General features: G+C 39.9%; 1 protein-coding gene across 12 annotated transcripts in view; it reads right to left on the minus strand.

The window, feature by feature from the left end:
* Positions 1-19,944, minus strand: part of col13a1 (collagen, type XIII, alpha 1) — an 83,264-nt gene that overhangs the window by 31,253 nt on the left and 32,067 nt on the right. For 6 of the 12 annotated variants that reach the window (XM_079473258.1, XM_079473266.1, XM_079473256.1 and 3 more), the window contains exons 3-7: positions 2,065-2,100; positions 1,589-1,615; positions 1,267-1,293; positions 156-182; positions 33-59 (exon numbers count right to left, since the gene is read on the minus strand). In XM_079473258.1, the coding sequence (XP_079329384.1) occupies positions 33-59; positions 156-182; positions 1,267-1,293; positions 1,589-1,615; positions 2,065-2,100 (144 nt within the window). Of the gene's footprint in view, positions 1-32; positions 60-155; positions 183-1,266; positions 1,294-1,588; positions 1,616-2,064; positions 2,101-4,440; positions 4,492-6,562; positions 6,590-8,835; positions 8,872-11,872; positions 11,900-19,944 lie in introns of all 12 variants that reach the window. The other 6 variants (XM_079473261.1, XM_079473264.1, XM_079473259.1 and 3 more) reach the window with 3 other exon arrangements.

The following is a 19,944-nucleotide window of genomic DNA, read 5'->3' on the forward strand; positions in this document are numbered from 1 at the left end:
TTTTATTTAAAAGTTTTTCTCAAGGCTCTTACCTTCTCTCCTTTTGGACCAGGTTCACCCTAAAAAACAAAAATGTAAGCAATTGAATATCATTCGGTACAATGTAAATATGGAATGAAGAACATGTAAAATATATTTCATAGCAAAATCCTTACTGGAACTCCTTTAGGACCACGAGCACCCTGGGGGGAAGAATTGGATATGGAAGTGTTAAATCGTTTTTCACGATTACCTTTTCCTGTTTACAGTTCTCAGTCACAAACTATATTGCACAAAAGATGTAATTCAATATATACAATGTATTAAAAAAACAACATTTTTTTAATATCTTTAAACAGATATTTTTTACAGGCCTCAAATAAGAACATAGTCATATCTAAAATAGTAGTCCAAGAAGAAACCAATCATAAAACATAAGATCAAAAACCTGGCATAAGGTATAAATCGTTCCATATTTAATGCACTACATTTAATTTTTATGTTCAAAGCTGGAGCGTTTAATCTGATCTAGTCTTACAGAAGTGTTATTTTGAAGAGTTTCTTTTATGCTCTTGTCAGCTTGCCGTTTCTTATAATGCCATAAAACAGAAGATAAAGGCTGTACTATATTTCATAAGGAGCATTTAAAAGGGTACAGCTTGTGAGCGCAATGTATCAGCCCATTGTCTTTCATCAATATCAGAGTAGGCTCTGGAAAACATGTTTCAAATCACATTTTAAAAGGACAGCCTTGCTTTAACACCCCAGGCGGCTGAACTTATATAGATGTTGCTGGAAGCCACTTTCGACAAACGTGGGTAAGCGGTCTTACCACACGCACATACACACGCCGGCAACGCTCAGCAGTTCAGCCGCTCTAATCATAAATCAAACGAAAAGAGTGTTGTTCTTGTGAATTTATACGGCCACGCTAACCGCCTAGATAAACATCACAGAAACAAGCCATCTTGAAAACAAATAGCTCTACTGGTGAGTTTTATGGACACTGACAAATTTCTCTTTGTGATCTGTTTTACATTTTTCTCTTCGTGACAAACATCTTTAGGGTGAATATAGTCGAGATTAGTCCACTAATATTTCATTGGGCAAAGGAAACATGACAGGCATCATTATGTTGCCCTTCTAGTATTTAGATTTGGATTTTAACACGTCAATTAAAACCACCGTTAAGTTTGATATGCATTGTCAGATCATAATAAATAAAGGAATAATGGAAAAGTGATGCTGTGGCTACTAAATGTTTCATTTCGGAAAAAGAAAGCTTACCAAATCTCCCTTTGGACCATTCTGTCCCTGTATAGGGTGAAAAAACACATTTTGACAAACAAAGTACCCATTGGTGTAAGCACCTTTAGGTCGCATAAATGATTTAATACATTCAACAACACATATCATCACTGGTATTATCTGTCATGGTGTTCATTGTGATTTTCTTTTAATAATGGCCGTAATCATTATTAACATCATTATCCTCATCATTGCTGTATAATGACCATCAATTACTGCCAAGTTCTTTGGTGCTTTAGTTCAGAGGTTCCAAACCTGTAACAATTATTCAAACATTTGCAAAGAATCAAGCAAAACTCACAGGTTTCCCGTCTAAGCCAATGGGACCCTGAAAGAAAGCAGGAGAAAGATGAAATTGTGAAGGCAAAAAGCAGCTCAAATTCTCCTCCAGACTAGCTCTCTGGTATAAGAATGTTTATGGATGGTCAAGCCAGGGTATGGGTCAAGTGTTAAAGACCAACACATTACAGAAACAGTGAGCTTACTGTATTCCAACTCATATCACTGATCAGAGAGAGTAAGAAATACTCGAGAAGAGTCTTTAAGACCAGAGCAAGTAGACAGAAAGAGCCCTGGGACATAATGTATACTCCTTAAATATGCCTCTACATTCTCACGTTATCCATTTACTTCATTCAGCCGAACGTGTCTAGTCTACTGTAAGTTCTGTAAGCCATAGTCATCTGCCTAAGCGTCCTTTAAATAATACGAAACAACAGCTAATTGATGGCTTACAAACTAACTCTATACAACTGGCTTTAAACAAAAGATGCTTACCGGAAAACCTGGAAATCCTCTAGTACCAGGCTGTCCCTGAGGGGAGAAGGAAAGAAAAAGAAGAGTTACTTTCTACACAAAAAAAGAACATAAGGATTATGTTAGCGTGTTGAATGGAGGTCTGTGTTGAGAGACGCTGCCTTGTTTCCTCATTGAAACATAGCTGTGTGAGTCATAATTGAGTTTGAAGGACAAGAGCCTTCACGCTCGGTTGGAAGCACTTTGTGAAAAAAATTGACAAACACGAAATTCAACACCACAAAAAGCAAAATTTATTTAGTGGTCTTTACGGGAAAATACGAGATCCAATGAGAAAAGGCTTACGAATTAAATAAGTGAATGTCAGTAATGATAAGTGCTACATTCTCCTGGGAACAATAGCAAGTTTGCTTTCCTGAAAAAACCTTTTGGAACCCTTGGGAAAAGAGGAAGCTATTCAATATGCCTGGCAAAAAAGGGCTGTGTAGAGCGACCTGAGAGAAAATTACAAGGAAGAGGTGAACGGAGCTAATGAAGGGGATTGTGTGTCTGGGTCTCAGGTAGTTATTGAAACATGGCTGATTTTCTTTTCCTTGGGAACCCAAAGCTGAGGTCTGTAATAACAGAAGTAGTGGCATATGCCCTCCAGAATCACTCAAAACAGGGCTGACAACACTCATTTTCATGTTACGAAACAGTAACGAGACGTACCAAAAAGTGAATGTGCAAAGAAAATAATCTGACATGTTTCTCCAAAGAAACAAATTAAGCAGCAAATGATGTTATTTTTGAAGTGATTTAAAGACAATTTCATGATTGCACGCCAATCTTTGAGCGAAACACAGATTACAGAACATACTTTTCAGCCACTTTCAGGACAGACACAATTTTTCAAAGTCCATTTTAATAAAACCATGAATAAAACAACCAATGACACTTCACAAGCTGAGAAAAGATTGAGTGCCGAAATCTTAAAACGGAGTTAGGTAGCACACTGGCTTGTGACATAAAGATAGTAAATTTACTAAAACTACTTATTTATTTACTATTCATCAACATTTTTTTAAAGTAACCAAATAAGGCTTGAGTATATATATATATATATATATATATATATATATATATAAAAGATAGTAATAAGAAGAGCAAATATGATCAGAATGACACTGGAAAGATTCAAACCAGACATATACAAATTATTCTTCATGTTTATTTTAGTCAAATGATTTGGCTATTCTTGTGCTTTTGATTAAATATACAGTATACTCAGCTCTTCTTATTACTATCTTGTTCACCTCTACTGGACCCCTAAATAAAATATAAAGTTTTTAAAAAACTTGCAGATGTGTTATTGGTCGAATGACGCTTAGTAATACACCTCCTGCTATAACAAATATGATTAGTTTTAACGACACCTCAATACCTGTTCGTCATCTTTACGACTTAACTGCTCTATGTAATCACCATACTTACAATAAGTGTGAGAAAAAATAGCTTCCTGGCTAAAGCAGTCATTTCTGCTGGCCGTTCCAAATCACTCCCTCTAATCAACCTGTGTGATCTCCTCAAATGTGAGGACAAAGCCTGTGCAGCCAATTCACCTGCTGAAGATATTCACTCTTGAACGATATCTACAGCACATTCTGCCTGATGTCCACTGTTGAAGCCCAAATAGAGGTGATGGGTCAGAGGTATGAAGAAGTATGTAATCAGAAAAAGTGCAAAAACAGATGTCTGCCGGACGGACCTGCCATTTGGTGTCCGCAGCCCGGCAGCCAAGAGTGCGCTCGGACGTATGGAGCAACCGCAGGGCCAAAGCTCTCCACGGCATGAATCAGAAAGGAAATTGTGCTTCTGACGGTGTAACATTACGCTTTTGTCTCGCTCAGTGGAATGTGTGGAAAGCGAGAGGGTGCCAGATTGGGACAAGCCCCATTTAATCTGATGGCTGACCACTTCTTTACACTTATTTATTAGAGTGAAACCGTAACGTCTGGATTTTAATGACAAGGGCTGGGATGTTTTCATTCCTTGCTACTAATGAAGATGAGATTCCAAATGGCCGTCATTACGTGGGAGTCGCAGCCCGTCTGTGTTGCGATGAAGGTGCAGCAGGAATGCGTTTGTGATCTCGATTGGCTGAGATTCATTGGATTCGCTTCACATACAGCAGTGTGGTGGAAGAAAACAAACTACTGATCCTGCCTTATCTGTCTTAGACCGTATATTTATTGAATTCACTTCAGGGTGGTCTGATATTGCAGAAACACAATAGACGACCCCCTTGCCAAGAAGTCTTTCATAAGGATTCAAATGCAACACTTTTCTACTCTGGAGATCTGAGATTAGCAGGAGGAGATGATGAAGAGTTTTATTAGTGACAGAGCAAACACTTACAGGAGGTCCTCTTGGGCCAATGATAGATAGACCCGGCTCCCCTGGTGCTCCCTATGGACAGACAGAGAGGTAGAAAGATAGTGAGAAGAACTGACAGAAGAGACTAATATCCATGCTAAACTTCACCTAGCAAATGCACCAAAAATTCATTTACACAAAAAATAAGACAAGAGAGAAAAAATAACAGCCTGCAACATCTGTTTAACATAACTCTTTCTAATCCACCTCACACAGAGACCAGTCTAAAAGGATCTGCATATGCCTCTGAGGCTTAGGCTGTGTTTTGGGTTCTACAAGTAAAATGTCAGCAGACCGACACTTGGTTCTCATTTCAGGGTCATAGTTTTCGCCTTGACAGCGTGGAGAGGGGTCAAGGAGCACTGCTGAGTAAACAGCAAATGGCCCGGCGGGCTGGTTATGTGGCACAAACTAGGTGATTTGCACTGTGTAAGGCTGTCTGTATCGCTGTACCAAGCATCCACAATCCCGCAAAAGCTCTCAGGTTTCCAGCACTTTCCCTAATTAGCTCTCTCATGTGAAACTCTATCACAAAGACATCTTTGATGACCCAGCCATCCATCAAATTGTGGACAAACTTTAATTCTTCTGGTTGAATGGCTGCTTTAGCAGGAGGTTGAGGAATATTTATTATAGTCATGCAGAGGTGTTGTAAACGGCTGATACATAAGACAAGGAAAAGAAAGGACTCCTAAGCTTTGCCCCTGAGGTTTATGGTTACCCACAGAATCTTGAGGAGATCTGTGCAATAGGACAACTGAGGATCTAGAGATATCCCTTTGAAAAGGCTTGCGTTACAAGCATTTGGCAGCTAGGAATGGGTGTCGGACAAAGAGTCCAAATATAATCGGGCAAAGCTGGAGCAAGTTAATCTCTTAAAAAACATGCCGTATAACCCATGTGATATTTAAGAATTTGACTTACTATTGAAAGATACAATCTTAACAGATTTAATTTCGCTCCGCAAGTAATCCTTCTCTTTAAAGAATATCTTGTCTCAAGCTAGCAGTTCTTGCTGAGTTCAACCAATCAATCATCGACTTGCCTGACGGCTTTGCTTTCCAAAGCAACCACCAAAAAACCTGACAGAATTTCAACAACGTTAAAGCTGTAAGTTTGCGGGCTAGCGCGCCTGTTTATCCAGAGGGGGTTGTTTTCGTATCTAACAAAGTTCCTCACTCGAAATGTGTTGTTCAGTTATGACCTCCCCTAGCTGGAAGGTGAAACTTGATCGTGCTTAAAAACATTAAACCCCTGTAACAATTAGTCTAGGGAAATATCAGGGAAGCCAGCTGATTATTCTGGTTGGGGAATGGGTAGCTTGTTCCAAGGTCGTATATAGTCTGGTTCTCTCCTTGTCGACCTGGTGGTCACACTATTTATTTCTCTTCCAAGTTCTCCATATCCTCAACGGCAGTGTATTGTTGGCGCATATGAGTGAGGACGTTTCACTAGTTTTCTGTTATGGTGAAGGATGGGGAACATGTTTCTCCTCACATTGCATGTTCTCCGTCAGACAGTAAATATCATTCCAGTTTGATGAAGGAAACCCGCAGAACTGCTGGCTTGTACAAACACTAAAGGCAGCTGCCAAATAGGACTGCTTAAAAAACCACAAACGCCACAACAGGATTTGAAGTTAAATGTACTGAATCCAGTATATACTGCTCAATCATAGCGAATAGAAGCACAATTTATGTTGCAAAATTCATACAGGAGTTCTCAGGAACGATATTCATTACAATTTTGGATGGTTTTCAGAATCTTTTGATACGTCCAGACGTGGTAGGGTTCCGTAAACTACTATATTCCAAACACATTCTGTCTAAAGTGGGGAGTCTTAAATTAAACAGCGCCAACTTAGAGTACTTTTTACAGATCTACCGCACCGAGAATAAACACAGGTAATCTAACCATTGTGAGAAACGTGTTTTGTGACCCCGATGCCTTTCGAAAATAAATCCTAAAGTATTCCTGATATAAATCATGATACCTGCTCACAGTGTCCGATGGGCTCGGGTCACCCCCCACCCACATCAACAGAGCCACCCACAGCGAGAAAGAGTCTCAGTTTTTTACATGCAGGCTGATCTCCTGCGCTTACCTTCTCCCCAGAGTTTCCCTTTATGCCCTGGTCAGTCACAGCAGACACAGTCACATGCACAGTGAGGAGGAGAGAGACAGAGAGGAACCAGTGTTAGAGAGGTTCTAAAGAGGACACAGTCATGCAGCAGCCTGTGACGCTGTTTGGTGGTTGGGGAATGGGAGACGCTGAGGTCTTAAGAGTATTTTAGGTAGGAAAGCAATGATGTGGGAAGGTTGTTGAGAGGTTTGATGGGGGAATGAAGGGTTCCTGATGAAAAGGCTAGCTCAAACAAGCCTGAAAAGGACTAGGTGGTTTAAATAGTTTCCAAGCATTGCCAAAATGGTCTTAGCTTGTAAGGCTAGACAAGCTGGACTCCCAGATAACTGGTTCAAGACGAATCCCCATCCAAGCTAGAGTGGTGCTTAGCTGGTTAGCCAGTTGTTTTCCATCTTAGGCAGCTAAAATGTGAACAATATGAATGTACTTGTTGCCAAATGCAACAGACAAAATGGCCAAGTGCAGAGCTAGAGTGCAATGGCACTAGCCCAAAGAGTAAAATAGAAAAGTATTGATAGTAAAATATTGCAATACAATTATGTTTGCAAGTTAGGTTTAAGTTTTATATCATTTTCACAAAACCTTAATGGCCCCAGAATGTTTTCTTCTATATGAAGAAACAATATATTTAATGCAAATTTTGCCAATAGTGGGGGAGCATTATTATTTCATAAATGAAAGTAATTACAGGAAAAGAGTTTAAGATGCAACTATTACAACAGGGTAGCACTGTCTAAAAGCTAAAGCACACTAATGAAAATAAGGGGAAAAAATCTTAACCTAAAAATATTACATCAAACCAGCAAACTGACTAGAAGACCGGCAGCCTAGAATAGGCCGTTTAGATTTTCCTCCTTTTTCAGGAGACCAGCCTAAACCAGATAAGACCATCAAACCATCTTAGGCTGGTTTAAACAGGTCAGGCGGGGTATTGGAGTCCACAGTACATGGGGCACGGAAGCACTGAAGTGTTACATTGTTGTCCTGTGGGGAGTAATGGATAGTAGATGAGGGGGATGCTAACTTTTCTCACAGTCAGCCTGGTCAGTTGAGGAGGTTTGAGGGGGGAAGGATAAGCAATGACGAGTGAAAAAACACTTCCTGTGAGAATGGAGCTCAATGTTGCTTTACGCCGGGTGAAATATGGAATGCTCTGCGTGGGGCTCGCAGTATGAGTTTAACCTGCTTTTAAGGAGGGATTGTTTTTCAGGAGAAAGCATTAGGCATTGAGTTAAGAGTATATTAGGGTCAAGAGTTTGGAATGTCCGCTTTGAGGACAATGGGGTTTTATTAGCTTCTTGCTGAAAAAAGGAGACGAGTAGCTGGGTTGCTCCAGTGGGACATCTATACGATTTCTAAATAAACAAACAGGAGCAATATTTCTGGATTTCTTTTGCAATGCATTCTGTTGCACTTATTTAAAAGATATCTGTAAAATATCTACTAAAAATTAGGAGGTGCATAAACTGGCAACTGTATTGCGGATTGTCTGAGGTTTTCAAATCTGTTTCTTTCATTTTGTATTTGTTCATGTATTGTCTCTCTGTAGCTGTTTGATATATAGCCAGAGTATTTCTTCCATTGGTTTGGCTGCACGTTTAAGCTTCTCAGTATGCAGTGTGTAACCGATAAGAAAAAGTGCTTCCTTGCTGTCTATTTTCTATTTAAAGGTGAACAATTTTGTGAATCATTTTCAGATGACTAAGCAGCCAAAACAAATTCAATGAGTAATAACTAGAAAGTGTTTCTCGTTAAATGGAGTGAGAAAGAACTCTGGTCTTCAGATATTATTTGCATGCAACTGGGGGGCCGTGAAATATTTGAGACTGTACAGGCAGACATTTTTCTGACCAGTGATGGCTGTGATGAAGTGGGAATTATTTTCTATACAGTGTAGGCCAAAATTTTAGCTTTAGTTATTGGTTTATATTACACAGCTCTGCTGAAAAGCCGAAACGGTACATTTAAAATTGGATGGCAGTCAGTGCTTAAACAGTCAAAATGAATTAGAAAATGACACATCCATTGATGTTGAATATTTCATATGATGTGCTTATTCACTTAATGTGACTTTAATATGTTTGCTATAAATCAGTGCCAAAGTGTCACCTTGCCATACATTTACAGTACGGCTAAAAAGGTTTAAACATAAATGATGTCAATGGCATGCCACTATGAACTGATGACTATTATATACAGTACAGACTACTTGGGCTTAGTACAAATTCACTCACCATTCTTCCAGGAATGCCCATTGATCCTTTGTCTCCCTAGTGGTCAATGCAAAACCAAAAGGAAAGTCAGAAACAATGAATCTGACAGATTACGTATCTACTGTTTACAATCACTAATGTAAGCTTAACTTCACAGCACTTTTCAGCCATTTGTAGATATTACTGTACGTGGCTATCCGTACCCAGAAGTTAGTAAAGTAAAGCTGACCAGTAAGTGACAAAAGACTCTTTATTCCCAAACATTTTCTCAATTAATGCTAAAGATGCAAGCATGCCAAAGACTGTGTTGGCTTCAAAGGCCATCAACTATGCAAGGTTTTAAAGATAAAGCGCAGAGAAGTGGTCAAGCAGCAAGTTTTGATAGCGATTATATAAACTCTATATGAGGTTAACACATGTCAGTTTTTCATCGTATATGGAAGGAAACAAGATTATATTTGCTAGCTGACAACAAAAGATGAAGTAACTGAATAAGACAGCAGTCTGGGAGCGGTCGGTTATGTTGGACAATTATAAATTCTATCCTGTCATAATCTGCTATCATATCCCCACTTGAACACCCCACCTACTGTACCCTCTCAATGATGGAGAAAAACACATGGTGAATTTGTACAGAATCTCAAAATTTGATATTATTAACCATCATAAGAATTCACTATTTATCTTCCTGGTCTATTCACCGAGCATTCCCAAACAAATGCTCCAAACAAACTATACAACTATACAACTATAAACCCTTGCCATGGTGAAGTGACTTATAATGCAAAGTAATTCGTTCCTACAGCTGTTTTTATTTGCATTCCTTACGTGGCAGGTCAGTGTACCACAGGGGCTGCGGGTGTTGACAGCCGGCTGACGACTCACTCGAATAACACGTAATGGAAAAGAGAAGGTTGGTGACGGTCCTGGCCGGCCAAACCCACCATAACTCAGAAGGCAAAGAAACCTTTGCTAACTGCTCACTGAATATATGGACCATTGACCGTTGCAAGTGCCTAGTTATTCTAGGAAGCGTCTATATTCTTAGACTTCAATGTGATGCGCTACAGTATGTTAAGACAAACTATGTCACACTAAAAGTGTGAATTTTATTGTACTCCAGACTTCATTTTCTGCAGAATGTCCCAAGAGGAATGATACTTGAGGAATGCCCTGTCCAAGGTGCTGATTTAAAACAAACAGAGCTTAATTCCATTATATTTTTAATGTGGCTTTACTTTAAATTTATGTGAGTATGGATGGTAAATATTTTCAGTGAATGACTAAAATAGTATCCACAACTAGACAGGATTTACACAAAATTCCCATTGAGAGTTGAATGAATACGGAATTGTTCACTGAAAAATCTTGTTTTAAACATCATCTAATAACTTCATCACTAAAAGTTGACCGATCGTCAGGTGCAAAGTATTTATAAGTCTCTAAAGTCAAGCATTAGATATCGGTTGCTGTTTTTTAAAAGGGGCGGTGAACTCTTTAAAATGAAAGTTCAGTGCAAAGTTTACAGATGTGTCAGCCAATAGAAGATTTCACTGGACAATTAGGAAAAACCCTTAATATCAATGTCACTGTTGTGAACAAATGGTAAGTTCATAGTAAGAAATTATTTGAAAAATTATTTAGTAGAATTCAGTGGGGTTGTTTAATGGGGGAAACACAAACTGGTCTCTAAACTAATTCTAAATTACGTTAGAAACTAAATTCAATGAATAAGAATAAAAAAATCATTAAGAACATAAATAAGTATGCGCTTCAAAGTAAAAGTTTTCTGACTTATTAATATATATACAGTGTATATGAATGTGTGACAGTCTAAACATACTGTACAAACCACACGTAGCCCTTAATAGTTTAAATGGAATGTGCAATGTCAATATTTTTGGAAGACCTAATCTTTTGGACACGTTTTATCTTAACTGAGAAAAAACTTGCCACCCACCCCATGCTCTTTCATCCTAACAAAATACAACATTTCATTTAATTTCCTGACATTGCAATCAATCATAAACTTTGGCAGGGATTATATCCACACTTTGACCAAACCTGTCAACAATTTAAACGAAAAAAGAGCTAAAAACTAGCTGTTTCTTCCGTTTCTCCATCTTTTTTGGACTTTATGTCAAAGTTTCAAAAGGACAGCTGTCATGAGTGATGGGAGTTTGCAGGTTATAATTGGCAGGCAGGGGCAGAGTTCACATACAAGAGGGGCTTCTTCTAACATGCCGTAATACAAAACAGATGTGTTTGAGTTTTTGGTGAGTAATTTTAGAATCACAGCAGAAATTCAGAAGAGTGGATTCAGACAGACGCCAAAGAGCCTGAGAGGATACAATCATACGATATATATACAATGTGCTAATTTGCAGTATTAAGAGACTTCTCCATTGACACTAAGCGTAGCTTAGTTTATCTGGTTCAGTGGAGTCCAAAAGTCTGAGACCAATATATTAAAGTCAATTCTTTTCCCAATAGAATTTAAAAGATTTTACTACAAATTATAACAATATAACTGAAAACCCAGACGAATGATGTCATATGGTATGGAAACAAGGATATCAATGTCACAAATTACTCTTAAAAACACAATTCATTTATGTTATATTAATGGCATCAATAGTGCTCAATTTAAAATACTATCACATCAAACCTGCTATCTGTAACGTATGCCTTTATATCACCATCTCTGTTTGAAACCTACAATTGCAGGTCGGTTGGGTCGAAGTCAAATGATGTCAAACTGGAATTTCACACATTCCTGATACAGCTCCATTGTTTATTTATTATTTTAACCCAAAAAACTTGCAAACTCCAGCTTTAAATTCTAAAATTGTCTCAGATCGTTGGACCCCATTCTACATAGACACTACTGACGTAAAAATGTGAAGAAAAAGAACCATGTATGCTCTCTTTAAATAAACTGATTGTATAAACCCAGCCTCTCTTTTAAAAGGTGCCTTCATCTATGACATGCTCTAAGCTTTTAAACAGTAGTTGTTTTATGTGCCACAGACAGACAACAGAACAGTGAGACAGTTACCGGAAAGCCAGCTCGTCCAGGTGGACCCTGAGAAAAGGGGTGAGAGAAATGGGTAAAGAATACAGAAAGAACCGGTCAACATTATTGATTAAGAGTAACACATCCCCACGCCATTGTAAAATCCACAAGGATTCAATATGTTTGTTTTTAGAATGGCCCAAATGGGATTTAATCAATGCAAATCATGATATTAAATCATGAATCTTTGTTATCCAATGTTACATTTTATTATGGCAGGGCTTGAAGATATCAGTATGCAAACACAACAACGACACATTCCACAAATGCAAATAACATCAAATGCATGTACAATAATATTTTTAAAGAAACAAGCCATCACAATCATCAAAATTAACATTTAAGTAGTGTACTTCAGTATATTTGCTGAACCAATTTCTATCATATGCCTTGAACAAAGAAAAGTCCATCTCTAAATGAAAAAAGATGTTCAATCAGGGGCTCTTTCGTGCATGAAACATACAGTTGAATGTGCTGGAAGGGAATCCTCTATTAACTGATCTTACAACATCTCACGCTTCACTTAAGAGCAGATTGAGGACATCCCTCTGGTTTAAATCAAACAATCTGCCCAATACTCCTTTCTGCTCCTTTTCTACTTCACATCAGAGATTTATAAGACACTGCTCTTAATGGTTAAATCCCAAAAACCAGCTGCTTATTCGTTCAATGAAAGATCTTTGCAGTTAAGACCACCTCCATTATCTGATCATGTAGTTACGGCTTATTTCACGTGTCTGCGGAAGCGCGTACAAGTGTGTGTTTGTTGGCTTTCCTCTTGGCCAGCCGTGTGGAGAGGGAAGCGATATATCTAGCCTCAGCCCAGGGGAGGAAACTATTGCAGACAGACAAAAACATCCGTGCCACTATCTTCAGCATGTGCTCTTTGAAATGACCAAATAAGACACCAAATAAGACCGTATAAATAAAAAACGAAAATGTTAGAATGTAGAACATCATTTACTTTCCTTGATGTGTTTTGTGCTGAAACAAGACATTTTCGGGGCAGTTTTTTTGAAAACAGCCTTGGGTGTACATTACAGCCTGAGGAAAACCAAGACGTGCTCGAGAAAGACTTAGAGGGATAGTTCACTCAAACATAACAATTCTGTCATCGTTTATTCATGTTCATGCCGTTTGAAAATATACGACTCTTTCTGCTGTGAAACACATAAGATATGTCGAGAAATGTCAACATTCTGGTTACCAACATTCTTCAAAATCTCTTCTTTTGTATTCTTACAGGTCTTACAGTCTTACAGGTTCGGAATGACACGAAGATGAGTGAATGATAAATTCATTTTCATATTTGTTTAAACTGTCCCTTTATATGCCCTTCCACACAATTATATGTATGCTATCTGTACTCTATTATTCATTGTTTAAAAGCACTGTTGCACATAGCCGTTTTTTTAGGTAGAAGTTTGAGAAGTGAAGTGTGTGGGAAAGATCTAGAGGGTTGAGACACACGTGCGAAAGTGACGGCTGCAAGTTGTGTCACAGCTGTATGTCTGCTGGATGTCACACCACTCTGAGATCAGGAGCTATAGTACTAGCTGCTGTCATGAGCATAAGAAAGATCTGGAGTGTGTATGGCAGGACTGTGGTGCGTATGAGTGAGTTTGTCTACACGTGTGCATGAATGTGTCGAGGTATGATTAACAGGTCTAGGGTGAAGGCCCAGATGCTGAGTGGGAACAGGCCAACGAGACCTGCCGGGCTTCTCACGCTGCCCGAAGGAGCGTCTGGCGAGGTCAGGGGTCACCCACCGGAAGAGCACTTCATTTGTGATCCACGGTAGCAGGCGTACATGTGGATATCATTTAGGCCACAGCGCTGCTAGGTAAATGAAGGAGCTCCCCAGAGGGAAAATTGTATGGATAAGAGATTTAGAAGTTCATTTAATACATCTCCAGGGAAAAGAGTTATATATTTGGTTGATCATATCTGTTCATTCAACTCATATTTATTTATTTCTATAGCGTTTCTAAGGGGCTTTATATTGTTGAAGAGCGGCTTTACAGTAAACAAATATTAATACCAATAATATTGACAAGTTGAATTAGGAAAAATATTGAATTAGTCTGAGCTGTACACTTCAGTTTGATTATGGTACTGACAAAAGTAGACAAAACAGGTAAATAAAAACATAGTATTGAGTGTGAAAAATATTTAAAAATAAAAAATTATTAGCAATAACTATAAAAAAACATTTATTTTTATGATATAATCGGTTTAAAAAAAGATGACTCTATTAATGACAACTATAGCAAGAAATGGGTGTGCATCAGAAATACCATTTCATCTAAAGTCTCTTACGAATAAAAATTATTGTGTTTATATAATATACAATATGTGTGTGTGCTGTGATATTTAAATGTGTATATATATATACATACAGTATTTCTAAAGTTTATATATATATATATATATATATATATATATATATATATATATACACTCAAAACAAAACAACGACACATTTAAATGTAAGAAATGGAATGAAAAGAAAACTGGAGATTCGGCACCAGCCGTGAAAACCAAGACAGACAGTGGACCTAAAGTTTATTACCATTAGGTTTATGGCATTTGGGAACAGGTGGGGCTTGGACCCCTTCCCTACTTCCAAAGTGGGGAATGGCAAAAAAGTTTGATAAAAACTGGTATATTTTAATATAATTTATGTTATGTATATATACTGTATATGTACTGTGTATATATATATCTATATAGTAATGCATGTAAAATAAAGTCACTAACATTCTTATAAAGAAACAAAAAATCTGGGTGAGAATCACCGTGTAGGTTCATGCACACTTGCAGTTGTGCCTTATCAACACACACTAAGAGAGAGACAAGCTTTTTGTCAATGCGAAATGGTTCCTGTCACAACTAATTGTTAAAGGCTGGGTTGCACTAGCTGCGCCTCAAAGGAGGCCAAAGGGCCGTGCTCCTGTGCGGTGACCTGTGAAGAATCACAGACTATTATGCATTTAAACTTTTCAAAGTATTCACTTTCCTCGAACAGGAAAGGGCCAATTTGAAGTTGCACAGTTCAGCAATCACATTTGTAAGAGTGTTATCTTAACATGCTTGTTGGAATAATCGATATCCCGCAGCGCTGGGCACCGTAATGGCTCTGTTCTCAAATAAACGCTCAGGAGAACATTGATCAGAAGGCAGACTCGCTCATTCCACTGCCATCATAAGCACTGATATTACAGTAATGCCGATGCTGACTGCCAATAAATCATTAAACATGTGTTAAGATTGACATGATTAATAAGATTCACTTGCAATCTATGAACTCAACAAGGGTACAAATGAATGTAATTTGTTACAGAGTATATCGATTAACAACTGGTTTTAATGTTTGAAAGTTTCTTTAACTATTTATAAAAGTTTGTATCGTTCGCCTTTGATTTATGTTTTTTTATGAGCAGGTGTAGAAAAGCATATGTTTGTTTGTGCATACATGTGTATTCAGGCCCTATCTTTTAATAAAAGTTTTTTTTAATTAATTTCTCAGGAAAACTATAAATATGACCCTGTCAATCCAGTTTGATTTCAAGCGTTAATATCACCATGATTTCAATCTTTTACATGATTTTACTGAGTCAATATTCAAGGTATCAAGATAAAATTTTTAGAGAATGTGTTTTACATTATGTTGGAGGACTTTATGTGGAAAACGTCTCGGTTACGTATGTAACCTCCATTCCCGGATTGAGGGAATGAGTGGTTGTGTCGACAGAATGGGGGTTTGACTTGAGAACCTTGAATGAAATTGGTGAATGAAATTTGCATGCCGGATTCTGCCCCGGATAACCGGGTATAAAAGGAAGACGGTGTGCTGCATTCATTCCCCTGAATCATGCCTCGACTGCTGCAGCGGGCGGCCAGCATTGTGAAGAACACAACATCTCGTTCCCTCCGCCAGGGAACGGAGGTTACATACTGTGGTGAGGAAGGCGGGACGAGAGCCGTGAGGCGGGGCCGGTGACGTGAGTGATAGTTGCAATCATCCCGCATATCTCACCGAGGAGATCGGAGCTTAAAAGGACGAGCGGCAGGACTGTTGACGAGAGAGGACCGTGCCCGGACATGTGATAAGTTTGTGTTTATGTTTTATCGCCGGCAGTCTACCGTGAGGTGGCTGCCGGTCTTTTACTTCCGTGTTTATTTGTTTATTTTGATTAAAGTTTGATAAATTTTCGCCGGGTTCCCACCTCCTTCCTTCCCTTTTATGGATCTCATTACACATACGAAACCAAGACATTGTCGGTCTCTCTAAGTTGTACTTCGACAGAGTGGTTGACACAACGTAGTATTTCCTGTAGCTCAGTGGTTAGAGCATTGCGTTAACAACGCAAGGTTGTGGGTTCGATTACAGATTGCAGATACCTATGTAAAGTGTATAGGCTAATGCTGTGTAAATCGCTTTAGATAAAAGTGTCTGCCAAATGCCTAAATTTAAAAAGGGATCCTACGAAAAAGCCACATTGTTTGCCGCGTCACAATCTCTAGCGGAGCGACGCTGACTGGCCTGGGCGTTTCACACGTAAGCACGAAATTTTAACCTTCCGGTGTAGAGGTCCCAGGTCCCAGAGCTTGAGAAAGGTGGGGAGCCCCTGCAACTGGCTGTCACAGGCAGAGGCCTAGTTTATCTGATGGTGAGAATCCGCCCGACACCATGAGGGCCACTGGGAAGCGCTATTCCTCACTGAGAAAAGGTTTTACGGAGACCACTTCCTTCCACAGGGGATTTTGTGGAGACACCCACCTGGTCTCGCCAAAGGGGAGAACTCATGGGAGAATTTGCAGACAGAAAGGGTGTGCTTTTGCAGGTGTACGCACCACCGGCTTCCGGTCTCACCTGGTGGTAAACATGCAAGACTCGGGCTGATAGGCCTCTCAAAAGCGAAACCACAGGAACGGTCGATGGCGCGGGAGAATTGAGACATGAAAGTACTAGTCCTTCAGGTCGATTGCTATGATCCAGTCCTGACATCTGGTAGATGCCAGGATGCGCTTCTGCGTTAGCATCCTGAACGGCAGGTAGTGTAGGTGCCTGTTCTAGTTACGCAGATCCAGAATGTGGAGGAACTCCCCCGCTTTTCTTGAGGACAATGAAGTAGGGCTGTAAAACCCTCAGAAAATCTCGGTCAGAGGGACAAGCTCGACCTCACCCTTCCCCAGCAGGGTGGCGACCTCAGCCCGAAGCACGGGAGCCTCCTTGCCTCTGACTGAGGTGGAGAGGATGCACCGAAACTTGGGCGGGTGTCTGCCAAATTGAATCGCACAGCCGAGAGGGATCGTGTTTCCACAGCCACCATGACTGTCTGGGAAATGCCAACCAGGTTCCCAGAGACCAAGACAGGGGGACTAGGGGATCGATCTGCTTCACTGACCCCATGGGGGGTGGTTCGATGGCTATCAGTGCGTTTCCCTTGCCGTGGGGAGACCCCCGGGAGAAGACCCGCCCAGCTCATCGCACTTACTGAGATTGCTGATACGGGCAGGATATGCTCGATTGCCTCCGTCTGCTTCTTTACCATCGAGAACTGCTGGGAGAAGTTTTTGACTGTATCACCAAACAGCCCACCCTGCGAGATGGGGGCATAGAAAAAGCAAACTATCTCGGGCGTCACGCATCTGCGCAAGGTTACGCCAGAGGTGTCTCTCCTGGACCACTAGTGTGGACATTGTCCGACCCAGGGCCCGCGGCGTCACCTAAGTCACCCAGAGAGCGAGGTCAGTGCATAAGCCCCAGGTAACCCCTAGCTTCCCCACCGTCGAGTGAAGTAAGGGCGACCGAGGAGAGCATGGTTGACATCTCGACATCCGCTTCCTCCTAGGCTTGACCTCCCGAGGAAGGGTGCTCCAAGGAATCGTCGGGGTTGGATGCCAAGAGGTTGCCCTCCGATGCTGCAAGCGACATCTCATCGTCATCACGCACGGTTTCCTGAATACGTGGCTGAGGAGCAAGACATCTTTTGATGAACCCGCATTACGTGGATTACGTATCACTGGAGGCAGACGTCGTGTCCGTCCCCATCCTCGATGAGTGTGTTGAACCCACGAGCACAGCGGTACATATTGCACTGGAGACACTTCTGGTTACTGCCGAGACGCCCAAGGGACAATCCGCAGCACCACGTCCTAGAAATCCAGCAATATTTAAATCAGGAGTCGTCAGCATCAGATGAGAAGGCTCCGAAGAACAAAATGTGAATGAAAGCAGCACGCCGTCTTCCTTTTATACCTGGATTTCTGGGGCGGAGTCCTGCATGTAAATTACATTCACCAATTTAATTTGCCTTTTCAGGTCAGTCAGAGATGACAGGTTCTCCTCAAACCCCCATTCTGTCCACACAACGTCGAGAGACCGACAGAAAGGGAACAGTAATTCACAAAAAAACTGGCTTGAGCTGGGTTTTCACTATCGCAGGATAGTCACAAGACCTTAGTTCTTATTCATATTTCTGAAACGTGTTAGCAGACTTTCACAATTACACAACACTGTTTGATTCTCGTCTGAAGAAGACACGATTACAAATGTTTATATCTTTAGCTAAACTCACTCAAATATTTCTCCTGAGATATATTCTGAACTCAATGAAAACATTTTTTGCTCTCCTTTCCTATGGGCCAAATTTGTCTATGGCTGGTTTTATATCATTAGTCACTTTCTGTCCATCTGCACCTCATTTTATATTACTCACCCACAATATCTGCTCTTCTATCCCCTGTGTTTTTCTCCCCCCCTTGTTTATCTCTGTAGTCTCATTCTTCAACATCACCTCTCAAAAAATATATTGAGCTGAACACACAGTGTCTACTAATGCTGACATGATTTTGGAACAGAAGTGTATGTGCAAACTCTGACTATTCACGAACAGCCAACGAATGTTGAAGCAACACATGTAGATGATAAAGTCATGCCACTTAAAGGTAGCGTGCATAATTTCAGTGCCACTTGTATCTCCAAACACAATTCATGTAAGGGATAATGTACAGGCAGCCGGTTGTTTTTGCGAAATATTACACGGCCACATGAGACTTTTTAAAGATGAGAGATGATGTTCAAACGTCACGAACATCCAATTTGGTTTAATCAATTGTAAATATAATGTCATGTTTATTAAAAGACATTTTTGTATTTAAATCGTCAAAAAACTGACAAAATGATTTTTGAGAGGTTGTTATCTGGGAATAACAAACCTACAAAGGTCGCAACTGGCCAATCAGAATCAAGCATTCCAACGAGCCGTGTAATAAAACAAAATACAAATATTGAGACTGGTTTCCAAAGAGTATCAAAATCTGCAATTGATTGGCCAAAAAATAGCCCCGCTCCCAATTCACTTGGTAGATCCAATGTAACTGTGCTGGGGTGGCTAGGAAATTATTTTAACATTAATTTTTAATTACATATTTAAACAAAAGTACCCACATTCACCTTTATCATGAAACACAAGCTCTGACAGGCATGTTTAAAAGTGTTATGCAAAGGAATGTTTCACTCATATGAAGGTAATGATGTAATCAACATGAGAACACTCAAGGAAGACTCTTTCACACTCTCAAAACACACAGAAAGCCACAGAGTTTGGGTCACATTACCACAATCCGTTCAACAGAGACACCATGTGTACTTACTGGAGGTCCTGCAAGACAAACAAGAGAGAGAGAGAGAGATTAGTCATGGCGAAAACATCTTCTTGTTTGGATCATTTATATACAGCAAACACACAACCCACATTTCCTAGTTCGCCAGGCATGGGAAAATAAGAGTGAGGTCAAAATTTCCAAAGTCTGGGTGATTCTGAAATGAGTTAGCTGGCAGACCTGTTAAGCCTGGACTGAACGGATGAATACATTTAGTGATGAATTCAGCATTTGATTCCTCTTTCCGCAGGTAGTTTTATGAAGTGCGTCATGGGTTCGGGTCATAAATAAATCTGTTTATATTTTTCATAGATCATAGGACCTAAAAGCTCTCGGTGGGATCTATGGCACATTATTAAACCAAGCGTCCCACCAAGCGAAGG

This window comes from Barbatula barbatula, assembly GCF_947034865.1.
Source record: "Barbatula barbatula genome assembly, chromosome: 14".
In the NCBI taxonomy this organism is placed as follows: Eukaryota; Metazoa; Chordata; class Actinopteri; order Cypriniformes; family Nemacheilidae; genus Barbatula; species Barbatula barbatula.